This window comes from Pavona decussata, unplaced genomic scaffold, assembly GCF_977016875.1.
Source record: "Pavona decussata unplaced genomic scaffold, jaPavDecu1.1 SCAFFOLD_130, whole genome shotgun sequence".
NCBI classification, from domain to species: domain Eukaryota; kingdom Metazoa; phylum Cnidaria; class Anthozoa; order Scleractinia; family Agariciidae; genus Pavona; species Pavona decussata.
In genome coordinates, this window is record NW_028145544.1 from 2,225,399 (window position 1) to 2,244,800 (window position 19,402).

At 39.1% G+C, this 19,402-nt stretch overlaps 1 protein-coding gene across 1 annotated transcript in view; it reads right to left on the reverse strand.

The window, feature by feature from the left end:
• LOC146468627 (receptor-type tyrosine-protein phosphatase S-like) overlaps positions 1–19,402 on the reverse strand; it is a 42,355-nt gene that overhangs the window by 20,275 nt on the left and 2,678 nt on the right. Inside the window, exons 3-18 of the mRNA XM_085124204.1 lie at positions 18,694–18,841; positions 17,421–17,728; positions 12,914–13,055; positions 11,985–12,277; positions 10,676–10,817; positions 9,733–10,068; positions 9,119–9,412; positions 8,029–8,099; positions 7,250–7,475; positions 5,558–5,857; positions 5,010–5,324; positions 3,720–3,826; positions 3,167–3,356; positions 2,296–2,398; positions 932–1,166; positions 315–384 (exon numbers count right to left, since the gene is read on the reverse strand). Coding sequence (XP_084980330.1) covers positions 315–384; positions 932–1,166; positions 2,296–2,398; positions 3,167–3,356; positions 3,720–3,826; positions 5,010–5,324; positions 5,558–5,857; positions 7,250–7,475; positions 8,029–8,099; positions 9,119–9,412; positions 9,733–10,068; positions 10,676–10,817; positions 11,985–12,277; positions 12,914–13,055; positions 17,421–17,728; positions 18,694–18,841 — 3,280 coding nt within the window. The remainder of the gene's footprint in view (positions 1–314; positions 385–931; positions 1,167–2,295; positions 2,399–3,166; positions 3,357–3,719; positions 3,827–5,009; positions 5,325–5,557; positions 5,858–7,249; positions 7,476–8,028; positions 8,100–9,118; positions 9,413–9,732; positions 10,069–10,675; positions 10,818–11,984; positions 12,278–12,913; positions 13,056–17,420; positions 17,729–18,693; positions 18,842–19,402) is intronic.

The following is a 19,402-nucleotide window of genomic DNA, read 5'->3' on the forward strand; positions in this document are numbered from 1 at the left end:
ATTTTCGACCTTTCAGTGACTATACAAAACGCTACTTCGAAAGCCAGATTCGTATGGAGCTGTAGCAAATGTTTGTACCTATAGGGTTTGTGAGCTATTACTAGTGAACCAATAATTGGTGATGGATAGCCAACCTCATCTCGTACTGAATATTACCAGAAAGCGGACAAAACGTCGCCTGACGGATCTGCATCTGGCGACCTCAAACGAACTAAAACGAATTACAGGCATTCTACGTTAAAGAATTGTTGCCCAAGTTGATGGCGCATTTGCAGTGCCATGTCCTACAGCTTCAACACGAATACTGTTCTTACCTTCCTCCACCTGGACATTGGCGATAAGTGCTGCTTTGCCGGTCAGAAATTCTTCTTCCGCAGAACGTTTCTGTAATGGGGTAATTTTTTCAAGACAACACAAAGAACATAATTGAATGGATTTTCCCAACAACAAAGAAGAATATATAGTGTACAGATACGATATACGGATAGGGAGAGGTTGTTTTCCTTCAATTACAATCCTTCATAATACATTGACTGAAGGGCTCATATTTCATGATTTCGTCTGTACGGAGATGATAAACGGATAGCCTCTGCACGGTTATGCAATTGTTATCCAAAGTTTATCGATTGTTAGGTCGTTTTACAATGATGAATTCTATGTAATTCCTTTGTATACAATACTAATGAGTAGCTTGCTAACAGTATATCATTGTTGCAAAAATAAAGAGCAGACATTTGAAAAATGTTTAATTATATGAATACTTACTATCTATTTCATTTTCATAGCATTGGGTGGTTGGCTGGTTCAGTAGATCAATAGCCTTAATTATACGCGTTTCTTTACGTTTTCAATCTGCTTTTTGCAAGTTTTTGTTTTGTTCGTGAACAAGTCGTTTAAAGTTATTTTCAATTGAAAACTCAGTTAAATACACCTTCCAAATGACAGTTAATCCCCTAGAATAGATCTGGTACTTTTGACCACTCGACAGCGCCTTGTTGATAAAACCACTGTAGTTTTTTCCATCCCCAATAACAAAAACCATTGAAGGAACCTCAGAAACTGCTGGTACTTGAGCACAAATGTAATAAACGTCTTGTCCTAATTCATTCCAGTCAGAGATTGTATCACTCCATTCCTTCACCAGATGAACCAAAAGTTGGTAATGACTGCAAATATCAAACACAAGAGATCAAAAACCAAGAAAACAAGAATTGCCAGAAAGGTCCACTGATTCCAATCAAACCAATGATCCCAAATAAAACACCAGTCTACTAAAACAATTACACCATATTTTGATCGAGGTTTTCTTTGAGCGAACCAACTCAATTACTCCTTGTTGACTTTCCGCTATCAATATAAACTCCGGCCACTCACGTTCTATCAAAAAATCTGATTGGCTATTTTACTCACTATCTTTTCTGTGACAGATAGTGGTAGTGAAAAGGCGCTTAACTCGCGTAGTTTAAACTTCAAAATAATGTAATGACATTAAACGTTTCGTTTTACCATAACTTAACATCACTAAAGTAAAGTGTGCTCTCTGATCGGGCGATTAAACCTTTACTATTTGCCCGTAGTTGCAGGCAGACGAAAGTTAGCGCGCGCTAAGGCTCTCAGTTAAAAAGTAGCATTTGTATTACACCTGAGTACCTCAACCGAAAACAGATTCTGTTTCACTGTTTAAATAAAGGTAATGAATTCAGGTTGCACCTCTGAGTTAAGGATGCACTTGGAACGTTTGCTTTAAGCACTCGGCAGGATTAGTCGCCCTAGCTCGCCGCTTCTTGTGTTCTCCATATCTCAACAGTTCTAGTGCACTCTGAGGCATTTACCACTTCTGACTTAAGATTTATATTAAAAATCTACATCATTCGCTCACGATTTCTATGCGTTATAGCTTATTCGCCCTGCGCCATTTAACAATTATTCCACGAGCGCGAGTTGGATATGAGATGATAGATAGCCAACGAGGCGCGTAGCGCCGAGTTGGCTATAATCATCTCATATCCAACAAGCGCAAGTGGAATAATTGTTTTATTAAAAACAATCAAGAAATATTGCTAGATCTTACTGATTTCGCTGTGCAAGAATAACCAGCAGACAATTTAATCATGATGGCCGCCATTTCTCGGCCATGGTATAATGGCTCATATACCATGGCCGCTAAGCCAATCAAATCTCTCGAATTGCATTTTACAATGATTCAGTTTTTAATAATGTCAATTATCATATTATGGACAAATCGCGATCACTAGAACACTTGGCCATGTAGTCTCAATGTTGACGATATCATACCTGATGGGGCCATTGGTCTGCAGTGCATACCATACAGTCACATTTACTGATGATTCAGTTGTACTGATATTTTCGATTTTGCGAACAATTGGTGCCAGAGGAGCTGCAAGAAACAACAGAACACGGTAAAGATCAGGCGGTGTCCGGCCATTTGAAATATAGAACATGAACACTTCGAGCATCCCGTTACTTGAGAATTCCTATTGGTAAATGCACTAATGGTGATGATGATGATGATGATGACTTTATTTAAGTGCCAATTTTATTTAGTACCGAGGAACTAATTTGGGACAAAGAAATAACACGAACTAGATATAACTATCTCTAAAATCCCAACTGGAAGAGAGGCTTATCAGTTAGCTATTTACAATTAGTGTGGCCAAGGATTTGAAACAGGGGACTTCCATAAAACAAATCCAGCTAGTGGTCAGACCAAAGGATTGCAAGTCTGCGCCACTGACCACTTGTTCACGCTGCCTCTACTGTAAACAGGACGGTAAGTATGCTACCTTCTTGGTCAAAAAACTAACATGTTAACAAACGAACGAACACCTTACTGTCAGTTAATTGTTGTCAATGGTACCCGAACGTCAGGAAATCAACGGAGTTGTCTCAGTGTTACTGTACTGAAGACAGAATATTATACCACAAGAATAAAAGATAGTCGATCTCAGTGAAGTAGTTACTGTAGTGTATTACACCTATTGCAGTTGAAAAAGTTGGCATCACATTCGCGGTACATACAAATGTGTTTATTGTTCTGTCAGTTCTGTTGCGGAAAGCTTTTGGTGGTCTGGTGCCTACAACATGGTCCGATACAGTTATTAGTTTAGTCCGAAATTAAAAAATTAAAAAAGAGTGCACAACATACCGTCCATTAAGGTTGTACTTGTTGCCATGGTACTATTGTCTCCATCACCACAGTGTGTTGTAGCAATTACTACAAAATTGTACTTTGTACCAGGATACAGATTGACGGCTGTCAATGCCAGGGAAGTTGTTTTCATAGAATCAACATGTCTGAACTCTGGATAATAATCCTTTGAACCTTCATAGGTTACCTGGTATATAAAGTACATAAATCATACGCATTGCGATTCCAAACTAGACAGGCACCAACAATTGTTCTGAGGTGAGTTGGGACAGCAAATGAAAAACTTTATCGGAAACTACTGATACTCTAAGGGGGAAATCTGGCCGTGAAATCCATGTTGTTCCAAATTAACTCTACACAATTATGCACAAAGATTCGTTGTCATATATTGCTTACATTTCTTTTATTTTGAATCTTATTCCTAAAAACTAAATGAGTGAAGCAAGGGCTTCAAGACTGACTTCTTTTGTTATCCGTTTGAGCAGTAACAAAATTAACCAGTGATCACTGTATGAAAAAAAGAACTGCATAAAATGAATAGATAAATTACCGTGTAGTATTTTACATCATCTCCATGTAGTTTAGGTTTATTCCATAGTAAGGTTATGCTTCGTTTCTCAGGCTTGTCTGTCCTGACATCACTTGGGGGACCAGGAGCTACAGCAATAAGAAATGATTTTGGTAGAAGTTTCAACTTCTAAATATTATATTGATGGAATTCATTATTTTGCTTTCCTTTAATTTAACTAATGTTGTGGGCTATTGGATGGTCATACTGTAAGATCTCATCAACGTACTTAAAGCTACTTTGTACAGCATAATTTGAAATTATCCTCGACAGTTTTAATTCAATTGGGCCTTGCCCATAGAAAACTTAGAACCTGGAGTAGATTTCGTCCAGAGACTCGAAACACAGAATCACTGGTAGGGTATGATAATCAGTGCCACAAAAAAGACACTGCTCAGTAAAAAATAGAATCACGCTGGATAGTTTAAACACTTTAGCGGGAAAGTGTTGTCCAGTAACTTTCAGTTGATTCGGTTTCATCCACATCAAAACGTTAGAACTATCTCGCTCAGTATTACAAGCAGAATCAAAGGAAAGTACCACTCAGTAGCTTTTATTCGTCGCAGAATGCCTTTCACGGACTAAAGTACGCCTGTTCCAAACGTCCTGCTACTACCGTGCCGATTTGACCCGGCAGTAGCACGGCAGTGGTCTCAAACGTCCAATTTAATTCAGTCGCGCAAAATTCTAAAATATAGAAATACGTAGAACGAGCATATTAACCCCAAATACATTAAAATAATTCATGAATTTAGTTCTGCACGGCAATAGCACGCCGTTTGAAACCAAGTCGCGCTACTGCCGGGCGGCACGACAGATCCTGCCGTGCTATTGCCGTGCTAAATAGTGGTGTCGAACTTAATTCAGCCTGCCGAACTAAATGGTTTCAAACGTCGTGCTACTCCTGTGTTTTTAAGTGGAATTAAATTCTTGAATTTAGTTCGGCACGGCAGTAGCGAGATGTTTGGAACAGCCCTTAGGTCATTTTACAGTGTGTGCTTAGTGACCTTGCCTTTGAGTGGAGTTGACTTTGTTTTGATACAAACCTCAGCTGCATTTCACATGAAAATCGTGTTGTTCTTATGCGAACTAGTTTTCATCTACATATATATTAAAAAACACTGAGATTTGTATCAAAAGAAAGTCAACTTCAGCCTCGGTTCCAGTCAAAAGTCAGGTCGCTAGGCGCATAACTGTAAAATGGACTATTGAAAGTTATCAGTCCAAACAATGGTATTGTCGTTGAGCAACTGCAGCACGTTCATAACATACCTGTAGTCACTATACGCGAAGGAAGACTACCAAAGACTCCAGGGCCAGCGGACGTGTAGGCCCGAACACTAACACTATACTCAGAACATGACGTCAAGTCATGCAAAATTGCAAACGTGTCTGTTGTGTTTTGAAATTGCACCGCAGGAATAGAGACTGCTCTTGCATGGCGGGAACTGGAGACTCTGGTCCGCCTCACTTCATAAGCTAGCACTTTGCCGTTACTCATTTCTCTTGGGAGAGCATCCCACATAATGCTGTATGTCGTCTCGTTGATCTTTTGTGATGTAATGTTTCTTGGGGCAATGCTTGGCTCTGAAAAGGACAGCACCTTTAAATATCAATCGAACAAACGTCACCTCAAGTAACGTTCAATACAAGTTTAAGAAAAACGACAACAGTTTTCATTTTTGAAAACATGTTTCGACAGCTCTTCTGTCATAAATTTAAATGTTCCATCGATCATTCTCCTTAATCATCAGTTGTAAATGGACAGATTTAATACAACATGATCAAGAGCTAACATGCAAATTGGAAACTTCACTTACTGTATACTGGGACTTCTGCGACCTTAGTTTTCTCTGTTCCTGGTTTAACAGTTACAGCCCAAAGTTTGATGGTGTACTGTGTTCCACCTAGCACATCAAATCTGTAGCTGAAGATATCACTATCTAAGTTTCGTTTCAATGATGACAGTTTTCCTCCAAAGGTGTAGGAAATGTCCAGAGTATATTCCTTGATGACACCATTTTGGTTAGCAGGTTTTTCCCAAGTCACTGTCATTAAAGGTCTTATGTTTCCAATTGGGCCTTGTACGTGAAACTGGAGATTCTGCGGTTCACTGGGAGCTAGATAAAATCAAACATCAGTTGAATATATTTGGAGTGGTCTATTGTTTATACGTTAATATGATTATCTCTTTCAATGGCGACTAAATGTCGTTAAAGGGAGGGTTCATGGTTCTGCGCATGTCCATGAATCAAAATACTTTTTCGCCTTTGCTCGCTATGACCCAAGCCTGTTTAATTTAATTCGTTTTTATGAACCATTCGGAAGGGAATAGGTAACTCGGGTGGTAATTTTTTATATGATTGCGTTAATTTGCATGCAAATAACTGTAAACACATCAACCGTGGAATAAATCCTACGAGTCAACGCTAAATTCAATCAGTATCGACAATATGAGTACAATCCACTGGCATTTTCTGTGAATTTTGGTCATCAGTTATTTTGCCTGGACTAATTATAGAATGTGATTACTGAAGTACATATGAGTGGGATTTTTACGACGATAAAGTTGATATAAGAAAGCTGAAAAAAGCATTTAGATTCATGCACATGTGCTGAAATTTGAACCCCTCCCTTTAACTGGAATGGCCTTTTAAATAATCCCTTAAAACCCCTAAAGACAGCACCATAGCATAGGTCCCTATTTTTGCCAATAGTTGGTTATTCAGTCGGGGTTTTCGTATCCGGTTGTGGTGCGCAATATGTTAGAATTTTACGTGAAATGCGTGTGCCAATAAAAGCTAATAAACTGTTTCATGGATCTGACTGACCTACGTACCCATACCTTCACTTTGCCAGTCTGCTCGGTTGTGTAGTGGAGGCAAAATCGACTGTTTCTTTCGTACACTTTACATGCATTTTTTTATTCCTTTTATTTGAAAGCGAATATGTTATGCCTTTCGTCCACACCAAAGGGATCTGAGGAGGATGGTGGACTACCGAAAACGTATATTTTCTGCTCAAAGTATAGATTCTTAAATTTACAGCGATTCAAACATACATAAAATCACTAAGATTAAAGTGGAAACACGCTCAACGTAACTATAAGCATAAAGAGTAAGCGCACTGATTCTTAATGGAAACCACTCGGGAATAGCTGTGTTTGTTCCTCTAATGTCCATGTTTATGCTGGTGCTTCAGTGTAATTGGCCCTTCGCAGCTAACGGTGGCGTGGTACAGAATTCACCACACTGGAGAGCAAGTTGCACACTGGGATATCCAAATATACAGTCAAACTTGAATTTTCTTTGTTTTGGATGTCCCAGTGCGTAGCTTGCTCTCCAGCATGGTGAATTTTGTACCATGTGACCGTTAGCTGACAAGGGCCCATTGCTTTTGTTACTAGAAGAACCCTTGTGCTACGTTCATGCTCATGCTTGCGCTTTTCCGGCTGGTGTCGCACTGCAAACAAGGCCAAAGAAACAAGTAAAAACAAAAGATTCCATACTAACCATCTTGTTTTGTTTTAATTGAACGTACAGAACTCCACGGACCAAGATAGAAGCGATTGGATATTGCAATTTTAATCTCATAAGTAGTCCATATCTTCAAGTTTTGTATAATGCAACTTGTTGATGGTACAGGGATAAAGACTCTGTCATAGCTCCCAGTTACTAATTCCTTGTATTTTACATAATATCTTGTTAGCGGTCCATTAACTTTGTCCAAGTCTGGTTTCTGAGAAAAGAACAACCACAGTGATCAAACATTTATAATCTTCAAACAAATGTGAACATCTTCTTGGGTAAAGGATGTCGGAAATCTGCTTTAAATTGTGTAATCATTGCTGACACAAACCTCTCCGAAAAAAAGAAAAACTAGTTCTTTCTATTACAAAAATATTCCGTTTGTGTATGTCACTTGCGTAACAAAACACTTCCCATATACAGGTAAGAACAACAGACTTATCTAAAAAGGGCATACTTAAAAACGCCGATTATTGAACGAGGTTGAAATCGTATCCAACGTATCTCTTTCGTTTCCAGCAGCTTAACCATCAACCATGACCTCAGCCACAGTTAAAAACGGGCCCGATTTAAAACCCAGAGTGGAGTAATTCAGCTTTTTAGCTAAATTTGTATATATGTTCAACTGGCTTAAAAGTAACGGCTAGTATAATTGAAGGTTCAACAGCTTTTCAACTATTACCAACATTAATCTGCATGCACAACAAACAAACTACGTCTGTAAAAATGATAATTTGAGGGATGTCTGACCAACATTGAATTACCTGCCATTCCACATAAATTGTTTTTGAAGTAAGGGCTGTAGCGTTAGTGAATTGAGGACTAACTTCTGGAGCTACAAAGTGCAAAACAACGAATATAAAAGGTAAATGCATGTCAAAGGAAAGCTTTTCTAACACTAGATGGTGTGGCCGCCAACGAAACTCTTAGAACTCGTTTACATGGAAGGAGGATAATCGCAGAGTTAGGTTCATCCTCGGTTTTAGGTGGAGTGTCTGCGTTTGTTTTCATTCCAAAATAGGCTGTACGATTGTCCCTAAGTTGCAAGAGGGTAGCCTGCGCCCCAGAAGGAATCAACCGCCAGCTAAAAACGTCTGCGAATTAGCGCCCAAATCCTTGCCTAGACCCCCAACGACGGTCCAAACGAAAAGCGGAAGTCACTTTCGAAATTCCCTTCAATCTAATTGGCTAAAACCAGACCAATCAAACAATGACCTTGTGCTAAGGCCAATCACAGAGTGTACTCAAATCCTAGTACGCCGTTGGTGGTCTAGAAAAAGGATTTAGTTGCTTATTCGCAGACGGTATTTAGCGGCGGTTAAGATGTCTTGAGCGAGCGACACGAAATCTCGCTACAGAATAAAATTTTCGCGTCAAAATTCAACAAGTATTGGCCTAAAGATCTTCAGTTCAGTTCAAAATAAATAAAAAATGTATGGCACAGGCGGCAAAATTTGGAAACATCATCGCGCTAGCGACAAGACGCACGGAGACGAAATTTGACACGCAAGAGTTAATGGGTGCGATTACGAGATGCACGCTGTGCGAAATCCTCAGGAGGGGTTGGCCTGAGAACAACAACAACAAAAGAAAAAATTCTGTGGTAGGAGAAGTAAATTTAGATCCGATTTTCTGAATTTTTAACACTGATCAAGATTTATGAAGTAGCCGTTACAACAAGGTACGTATATTTAGACTTGCGCTTGTAACGTAAACATCTATATGATAATGTGATTGGAGTTTAGTAAACTACCAATAATAAACAACAATAATAAACAACAAAGCTGGTGATGCTTCCGTCAGTCTGACACTGATGATTAAATATTTACCAATGATCAATTACCCAGCATTTACCTGCAGCTGAAGTTGTAAATGTCACAGGACTGCTCCAATCCCCAGTTCCCAAGACACTCTTAGCCGCCACACGCACAGTGTAACCTGTGTAAGGCTTGAGGTTAAACAGCCGTTTTCTTAAGGTGCCATCTGATACATCGATGTTATCTGAAAACGAGCTGTTTTGGTACTGGAGAGTATACGAAGTTATTGGTGCTTCATCTGGTCCAGGGCGGGGATGAGACCATGTGACTACTGTTGATCTTGCCTGGATGTTACCTCGATAAACCCGTACATATGGCATTACTGGCACCTCTGAAAACAAGAAAATTTCTTTTAGCTCTGAAGTTGGATTTTGTCCCTACCGTTTATCAGGCTACTGATTATTCATAACCTTACAAAAGTGGCATACACATAGCATGAAAACTTCACCGGAGTTTCTTCTGCGATTTTGTGGATTTTCCGAATCTGATGGGATTCAATTCAGTCATATTCAGAGACAAGCATATTCACCAAACAGTTGAGGTGCGCTGTAGCTTGGCTTAGTCTTCTAAGGCGGCATAAAAGTTAACAGTTATGGGTAGTGAATGAAAGGGTCTCATTAACTATAATTACACTGAATAGTACAGACTTACTTAAAATAACAGTAACATTTGCTTTTGTGTCGTCTTTAATGTCAGGTAAGCCAAGAAGTGATGCGTAGCATCGGTAACTTGCACTGCACTGAACTTCACGCCTTGAAGGGCTTTTCCTGGCACAATAATAGTCATTGTGGATGCTGGTAGCACTAGTGTATCTTATCTTAAGAGAAAAACTGGATTCAGGCAACAGTGCTCCATCTTTACTCCATACATATGTAGGGACTCGCTCCTGACTAAACTTTGAAAGACACCTCAATGTGACAGTTGCACCAGGTGAAGCTCTCAGATCAACATCGGCAAGTTTATTAACGAAGAGGAAGGGAACTTGGACTGGAAAAAAAAATTAAAATAGTGATAGCCAATAAGTACATGTATGGCATTTGAGGGCGTAGAGGATTAGAGCAAATACATTAACTTCTGACGGTTTCAGAGTGCCGAAGCTTAAGTCGGTAATTATTTCTTGCCACCCAAAGTGCGTCACTAAACTGAAAACGCAGCTACCACTTCAAACTCTTCTAGAAGGCCAAATTTATCTTTTTCGTCGTCGTCATCATCATCATCATCATCATCATCATCATCATCATCATTTGAATCATAATCGTAATCTTCATCGTAATCATAATCATAGTAATAACTACAAGCTTTATTTCCACAAGGCCATACTTGACACTGAACTAATTTTACCGATGACTTCGTCGCCCTCAACTAACAAAATAATAAAGACCAAAAAAGAAATCCAATATATACAATAACTAGTAGACTGCGAGCTGTCTCTTTCTTCTCCTAACCTTCGCCGGCAGCGCGCGTAGGATTCAGCGCGGGATGCAAGCTTTAATAACTTCTACTTTTCCGCTCCCGTATCGGATTAGGAGAAAAAGGTTGAAATCTCGATCGCAGTCTAAATATCTGGTGATAGTTTTTAATGAACAACTCTTACAATTTTCACAGCCAAGTAAGTCTACCCTCATACAAATGCCATCTTTATACGTCTTTGGAGTTATCCTGATATACTGGGCTGCAAACGGTGAAGAGAACCAGTTGACAACAATTGAATGTCTGTCGATGTTTCCGGTGAGTGGCTAAGTATACAAAAAAAAAAAGTCATGTTTGCAAGAACGATCGGAAGCAGATTTAATGATCGTTGCCATGGCTATTAAGCCAATCAAACTGGAATTGCATTAGCCAGTGATCTAGTTTTTAGTAAGTCTTATTATCATGACCTGTACAAGCTACTGAACGAAAATCCACGAATGAGGACCTTAAAAGCTGGTTTACACTGTGATAAGCATAAGTACAAGGTGACCTACGCAGGCGCAGTAAATTAAAATTTTGGCGCCAATTTTTAAATCCAAGATGGCAGACGCCGAGGAGGTATTCAGCGACGAGAAGATGTTGTTGCTTGTTCTTCTCATGTGATTATGCTTATGTTATCCCGGTTTACACGGGGGACGCAACGACGCAAACACGAGCGCAAACACGAGAAAGAGGAACGATTTTCTTTTCTTATGCTTGCGTCTCCCCGGTTTACACTTTGGTTTTTTTGTACTTATGCTTGCGCTTATACTTATGCTTGCGTCATACGTGTAAACCAGCCTTAAGCAACAGCGCAAGCAGGGTCTGTAAAAGGCGTACGGTCTGCTACAGACAGGTACGGCCCATGCAATGCGATTCAAAACGATTTTGTAACCGATCCCACTTTTGACTTAAACTGTACCGTAATAGCAAATAACATTTAAGCTCATTTTACCTTGGAAATTCATAGGTTGTTGTCTAAATCATAGCTTCCGAATCACAATCACATCACTATATTTATGCTCAAGTCTGTGCGCCATACTTTCCTGTCCGGCACAACTTAACTTAGTCAATTACTGTACATAATGTAAAACGTCCGCTTACCACAAGTCATTTCTAAGCACTTTTTGGTTTGGACAATACAGTTATCCTTTGTATGTGATTCAAAGATAACAATGTTAATTATCGCCGTTATCTTCGTGATAATCAGATTTTAATGGCCTTAGCTTCCACGAGTCTCCTCCAGCTGAGTGGTAGAGCATTCGAACTAGTAATCGGAAGGTCTAAGGTTCGACTCCTGATAGGATCTGATAGGAGCACTCGAATTTCCTTTTTTCCGAGTATGCCTGTGTCACTCACTGAATAATACATCATTCTAATCAGATTTTATTTCCAAAAGAGTTTCCCTTACTCGACCCTCTGTCGATGATATTTATGACAAAGCAAAACCTTACCATCCCGGCTGAATACTTAAGCCATGTTTTCCCATCGTATCCATAGCTGACTGAATAGCTTTCCACCCACTTGTCCATCCAATTATCTCCCTGAGTGGCTACACCGCTGACCGTAATCACTTTTCCAAAATTGAAGTCCAAGTATTGCGGGAGTGATGCAGAGGCGCTGCACCAAGAGGCCTGTCCGTAAAGACGACTGTAGATAGCTCTGTGACTGTTCGTAAGCTCAGACGATGCTTTAGCTCCCACGTTTCGGTTTACATATCTTTCATTTCCCATTGGTGACAAACAGCCTATGAAAATACGATAGTAAATCATGCAGGGATATTCAACGGCAAGCTCGAGTTTTCCATGCTGAGCAGCAGTTTAGTTAGCTTTTGAACAACTTAAAGTGTATGTGACAGAATTTCATTTGCTTGATCAAAAGTTAACATTGTCCACGCATGAAAATAAAAAAACCTAATACTTTATCAATTTTTTCCCCCGCATTTGAGGCGTATAAAAAGTGTCAAATTTCACTTCCGGTTAGGTACAATACCGCGAAGACGGGAGACAGGGGATACTAGGGCTGTGACGTCAGCACAGGAACGCTAGTCTCGTGATTTCTCTATTCCTCAGTTATTTTTCGTGTGCAGAGCAAAAAAAACTGTGTGGGCGGAAATATGAAAGGGATTGTTGAATACTTAGAATGAAACAAAGTTTCAAAGTTCAAACCGGAACGTTTGGACGAATGGAAAGTGCTTTGGGTTGAGGGGAGGAGAACGGTTTAGGAAGGAGAGACAAACGGCCGAAAAAGCTAGGGAGTAGTGAGAAAAATGGGCTCAAAACAAAGGGAGTTGGGATGTTAAACTGCCTGTTCATCTCCCCTCCGGGCTAAGCTCCGGCTGTGTGAGCCACTTTGGCTCTTAGTGCGACTTTACTTCACCTACCTTGCAATGATCCATAAACTTCCACTCTCAATGCTTTGCTGTTCTTGAATAACACAGGGTAAAAGCGAATAAACTTAGCAGCAGGTGGCTGGTGAAGGTAATTTCTAACAACAGTGTTCTGGTCACTGTTACCAGCAAAGATCTAAAAATAAAGAACAATGACGAAATATTTTAAAAGTTACTTTCAAGCTATGGCACAACAAAAAGCTGGACAAAGCGCACAAAACATTAACAAGTATTCAAAAAAATGTAGTATGCGTCATACTATCCTTGACTAATACTTGACTAATCTTGAAGATACTTGACTAATCTATTTAAAAATTAGTCAAAGTGCCTGAAAACTTTTATTCTTATAAGCAGATATTAAGAGTGCCTGACTGTAACTTTCAAGAATCGCTGGCCAAGCTTGAAAAATCGAAACTCCTGATAATTTGCCTGAAGTTTACTTTTGGGGAACTGTCTTCGAAAATATTATTTGAATGTTCTGGAAATTTTTAGTTTTCGAGAATTTTGGAGAAAACGAAATAGCGGGTTTTGCCTCATTAATTATGCAAAAATCTCACTCAAAATTAGCCAAGTTCAATACGCTTGTGTTGAAACAGTACGCAACGCTAGAAAGCGAGGTCGGTTTTGAATACGAGCATAACTCACCTACTTTCTTTCAATGGGACCTATGTAAACTTTTGTAGAACTTTGAAGGGTTTTATGGCTCTTTGAAAAATTGACATTTTGAGGACTTCGCGATGAGGCGAAAATTGAGAAAGTTTGAAGGTTTAAAATGCATCTTGGTATGTCAGGTATCGACTCGAGAGGAACATTGTGATAAAGCTTGGGTCTTCGTCTTTAATAATACGAAATAAAAAATCTGGGCAATCAATCCACGCGCTGACGAAAACCAAAGTTAGCGAGGCTTCGTTAACAAATTTGCATAATTCGCAGCTGTTGAGAAAATGCTATGTTGTGGCGACTCAGTGAAAACATTGACCCAGGCCATCTTCAAATGGCTATTTTACCCCACATTGCATTTGTCTGTTTCTCTTTCTTGTTTAATAACGTGGTAGGAAAAGTCTGGAAAAAAAAGGCGTGATCGGAAAAGAAAGTATTCGTCAAATTCTGGTTGGAAATTTGCATAATGCAAATCTTCCATTAAATCTTTCTGATTGGGAAGGTTTCGTTAAGAGACCATTTGACCGAAACACCCCACATAAAAGGAGTCAAAACAACGTTTAATAATTCGATTTTAACCAATTATTGTCGAATCTTAACCTTTAAATTAATAGTACCAAACTGGTACTCGCGTGTATCCGTGCATGTGTGATATTACATACTAGTAATTACGTTAAAATATGGCGTGCCAGCTGACATTCTTTTTCAGTCACTTACGAAGGAACAGTATCAAACAACACGAATTGAGAGTTTGACTGACCCAATTCTGGGTGATCATTATTTGGAAGGTCACTGAAGAAGGTTGGACTAGCTATTTGAAAAAGCATGCATTCCAGTAAACAAACTTGATTTAATTAAAAATATTCACTTTGACCGACCCTGTGTTCAACTTTCGCATCTCATTTGACAAGCATGTATCTTTTAAACGTGATTCAAGTGTCATGTGAACGTTTTATTTTTATCAAAACCACTCATATGCCAGTAAATAAATTTTTTTTTAGTTGTTGTAATTGGCAATTTCGCAGCACAAGTTGGTTTGTGGGCATTATATTCTAAGACTTATCGACAACCTCGTTCCCAGGGTCTCTCTTCTTCCCGCCCCAGCGAGAGAGAGAGAGACCCTGGGTGAAGCTGGTCACGTGGCACCCAAAATCTGGGTGCTTGACACAATTTGTCGTTAGGGAGGGGTAGTAAGGTATGCAGTTGTCGCTTTCTCAGAAGGACGGAGAAGCCAGCTACGAACTTTACGACAACAAGGGGTTTTACAACCAAGCATTTCTACATCACACACTCACTTGAGACCTGGAAGAGGTTCACGTTTCTTCCACTCAGGTAGAGTGTTGTTAATCCAAAACAATTATTTTAAAAACAGTCGTTTCGGGACGCCAGAGGGAAACCGACAGACGATGGGGGACGCTTGAGTCAAAACCTAAACAGGCATGGTGATTAGAACAGAAGTATCGCTGGCTTTACGCCTTTTAACAGAGCTCCAAATGGGGTGAAATGCAAAAGAAGATCAATTTTAGTATTGCCAAATGGAATACCAAGAATTTTTGGCAATAGAATGTAAGCAGGCGAAGTGTTCAGAAATGCCAACGGACTGAAACAAGCCGCGTGTGAATATAATTCAAAGGTACTTTTCATCTTAGTTTATTCCCTATGTCCTTGACTTTAAGAAGTAGTTAAACGAAAAATATTGAGCCCAGAGCGCTGATTGTGATCGAAAACAATGTATTTATTCACAGGAAATCGGTGACCAAATAGATATTCAATATTGTGCTTCGCGAATTACATCGGTAAATAAACAGATTACTATTAACAAGAAGATGTATTTGTATTTCTTGTGAGTGATGAATTATAATGCCGTTACTGAAAGAATTTTTTATGAACTACATTTCATTTTATAGAGCAAAAGATGTACTTATTACCGCAGTTTAAGCTTGAATAAATGCTTTTTCTGGTAGAATTCATGGAATCAGTTCCAACTCAGTAGTGTAGATAAATTACTCCGATTCAAGTTGTAGAATTTATGATCAACCTCTGCTTCATTGACCGTTTGAAATTCCCTAGATTGTACTTAATATACGATTTTTGCAGAAGACACGAAACTGCGCCAAATCTCTCGCATTTCGCTTGCTTATAAAATCGCACCCGCTTGAAAATTTTTGATCGGCTCTTGCGAATAAACTAATTGAGTGAGTGTACCCCTACTGGGGAGAAGTTTGTCGTGTGCTGTCACGTGACCAGCTTCACCCAGGGTCTCTCTCTTTCTCGCTAAGGCGGGAAGAAGAGAGACCCTGGGAACGAGGTTGACTTATCGACAGCTACTGACGTGACGCAGGTAACGCAATAGCGAGTACCAGTTTGGCACTATTAAACTTAAAGGTTAAGATTCGACAATAATTGGTTGAAATCGAATTATTAAACGTTGTTTTGACTCCTTATATGTGGGGTGTTTCGGTCAAATAGTCTCTTAAAGACACCTTCCCAATCAGATTCCTTTGCAGAAAGATTTATTGGAAGATTTGCATTATGCAAATTTCCCACCAGAATTTGACGAATATTTTCTTTTCCGATCACGCCTTTTTTTTCCAGACCTTTTCTACCACGTTATTAAACAAGAAAGAGAAACAGACAAATGCAATGTGGGGTAAAATAACCATTTGAAGATAGCCTGGGTCAATGTTTTCACCGAGTCGCCACAACATAGCATTTTCTCAACAGCTGCGAATTATGCAAATTTGCTAACGAAGCCTCGCTAACTTTGGTTTTCGTCAGCGCGTGGATTGATTGCCCAGATTTTTTATTTCGTATTATTAAAGACGAAGACCCAAGCTTTATCACAATGTTCCTCTCGAGTCGATACTTGACATACCAAGATGCATTTTAAACCTTCAAACTTTCTCAATTTTCGCCTCATCGCGAAGTCCTCAAAATGTCAATTTTTCAAAGAGCCATAAAACCCTCCAAAGTTCTACAAAAGTTTACATAGGTCCCATTGAAAGAAAGTAGGTGAGTTATGCTCGTATTCAAAACCGACCTCGCTTTCTAGCGTTGCGTACTGTTTCAACACAAGCGTATTGAACTTGGCTAATTTTGAGTGAGATTTTTGCATAATTAATGAGGCAAAACCCGCTATTTCGTTTTCTCCAAAATTCTCGAAAACTAAAAATTTCCAGAACATTCAAATAATATTTTCGAAGATAGTTCCCCAAAAGTAAACTTCAGGCAAATTATCAGGAGTTTCGATTTTTCAAGCTTGGCCAGCGATTCTCGAAAGTTACAGTCAGGCACTCTTAAGGAAGCACGTCAGGGACATAGCAACTTTGATCACCGCAAAAAAAAAATGATTTTGTATATTTTTAACCTTTTTAATTTTTGGTTCTATTGTCTTAATTAAGTTCTAGGAAATCTAGTATATAGGTATACATTGATTTATTCTTGTACATAGTTCTTATTTTTTGTTTATATGTTTCATGTTTGTAAAATTTTAAATTGTGTGTATTGTAGGACCACATCAGCCCTTCGGCTGGTAATCCCCTAAATAACCTACTTATCAAATAAAGTTTACAAAGTTTACTTACTTACTGACTGACTGACTTCCTTTACCATAATATATTACATCAGCTGCTACAAGTGATCTAAAGAAAGTTTAGAAGAAAAAGCAAGTTCTGCGCACTGTTCTATCTGGAGTGCTTAACAATGAGACATAATTGGCAAGACAAATTGTCACTTTCTCTGTCCTACAAGACCGTACCTTAAATACAAGCCTCCATTAATGGTTTTCTACGTGTATTTTTGTAGGATAATTTCTATTAAATCCTATCATTTCTAACTGTACCTTTGCTGTATCATTCTCAACGTAGACGACCCAGTTAACATTATCCAGAGAGGTCCATAGTTTGAAAGTTTTTGTCCAATCGTTTTCCTTGGGATTTCCTTGAGTGGCTACACCACAAATAAAGTAAACAGCTCCCAGATCAATCTGCAAGAAGTCGTTGACATTATCTTTACGCAAGGTTTTCCAAGCACTGGCTCCATTCAGACGCCCTTTAAAAGGTCTATAGCCGGGAACAGACCGAGAAGCTGAGAACCTCTGATCACGAATGATGTCACGGTTTGAGATCCCAACTGAGTTGTTTTCACAGGCTAAAATCAATTTCACAAAGAAAACGTTAGAAGTCTATATTGTAATTTACCTACCTTCAAAATATTTGCAGAACGATACAGTTGTTGCACGTAGAGTAAGAGCATTCGGCTCCTCAACAGCTAAGGACTCCAACTTACTTACCCTTAACTCCTACTGCTAAGTAACGTATCATGCTCAATATTCTACTTGAGTTATATCATGCACCTGAACGAGGCCATATTGACAGAAGATTGCTTTACAATTGATTGATTGAATAACCTGCTTGAGAGAATTATTGACCTTGACCCCGAGTATGTATACAGACTAAGTAATGAAACCTTTTTTCCCCCATAACAGGAGTGTTACGTGATGTTTTTGAGATTTCTTTACGGAAAAGTAGTATATGTTATTCATGTTACCCGCAAGCGCAAATCGTATCCGAATTTGATTTTGAATATTGATTGACGTCGCGGTTTCTTTGAAAGTATCGGTCTGACTCGATAAAAGTTTAGATTTATGTCTCCTCCCCCAGTTTAAATTATATAAAACTTAGAGATTATTCCAAAGTCAATCTTTTAGCCAAAAAAAAAAAAAAAAAATACATGTACCTCTCTGAATCGAGCCTACTTTCATTTCACAAATTGGCCATAAATCGTTTGTCAGAATACACGGACTTCTTGCGTTCCGATATTGTCATTCCCATGAATCGTAACGGCGTTGACGTGTAATCTCCTAGAGTGGTGGTCTAGCAAGGAAAGTCGCTGTTTGTCACTGGAATTTGCACATCGTATCGATTGTTCTCCCACCCTCCCTACCCCACCCACAAACAAACACCCAAACACGCACGCGTAGTAATGACATGTCGACATGTATCAATACAGTAAACAACCTCGTTCCCAGGGCTTTCCCTCCCCCACGAGAAGGGAAAAGTCCTGGGAACGAGGTGGTACAGTAGAAACACACTTCCGGCTGACACTCCACAAACCTGTTCTTATTGGCACTCCAAATATTTCCACACGTAAACAGGCTTCACCATGTCTGACCCCAACGACAAAACGCAGGTATCTAGCAACAATTCCACTGTATAGAATGTGCTTTACTGTTCCGTTCCGGTTGTAGTTTCCATTGAAGTTCTAAAATGACATTAAAATCTAACCACGTGGAAATATCTAACTAAAGCTAATCATTTATTAGTTGAGTGTGTGCGTGACTTTGATATTTCAATTACATCTCAAAATAGTTTCACGAGTTATAATTTTGATGAGATGTATTACAAACAATACAACACATTCAGTCTTTTTATAGATTTCTCGCTCAATTGAGTCAAATGAGTTGATTTGGCCATTCAATAACTAAGTGCACACAAAACGATGAGAAGTAAAAGGGGTGGGTTTCTCTTATAATTTCCGTTGGTATGTTCTGAACGAGAATGTCCATCATAAGTCTTACATATCATTGACCGTTAGAGTCAATGACAAGTGAATTATTCTACTGTTTAGCACAAAAGCTAACTTGTTTATTTAACCCAGTATAGGTATAAGGGGCTGTGCGGAAATCTTCCCAACTTATCTCAGTTGTGAGCCGTGAATTTCGGTTTCGTGACGATCGATCGAGATACTTCAACTGATTTACACTTCGGTCGAGTTTTGACGTCCGAACGTGTGTCAGGCCCGCATTTCACCAGCGTTAAGATA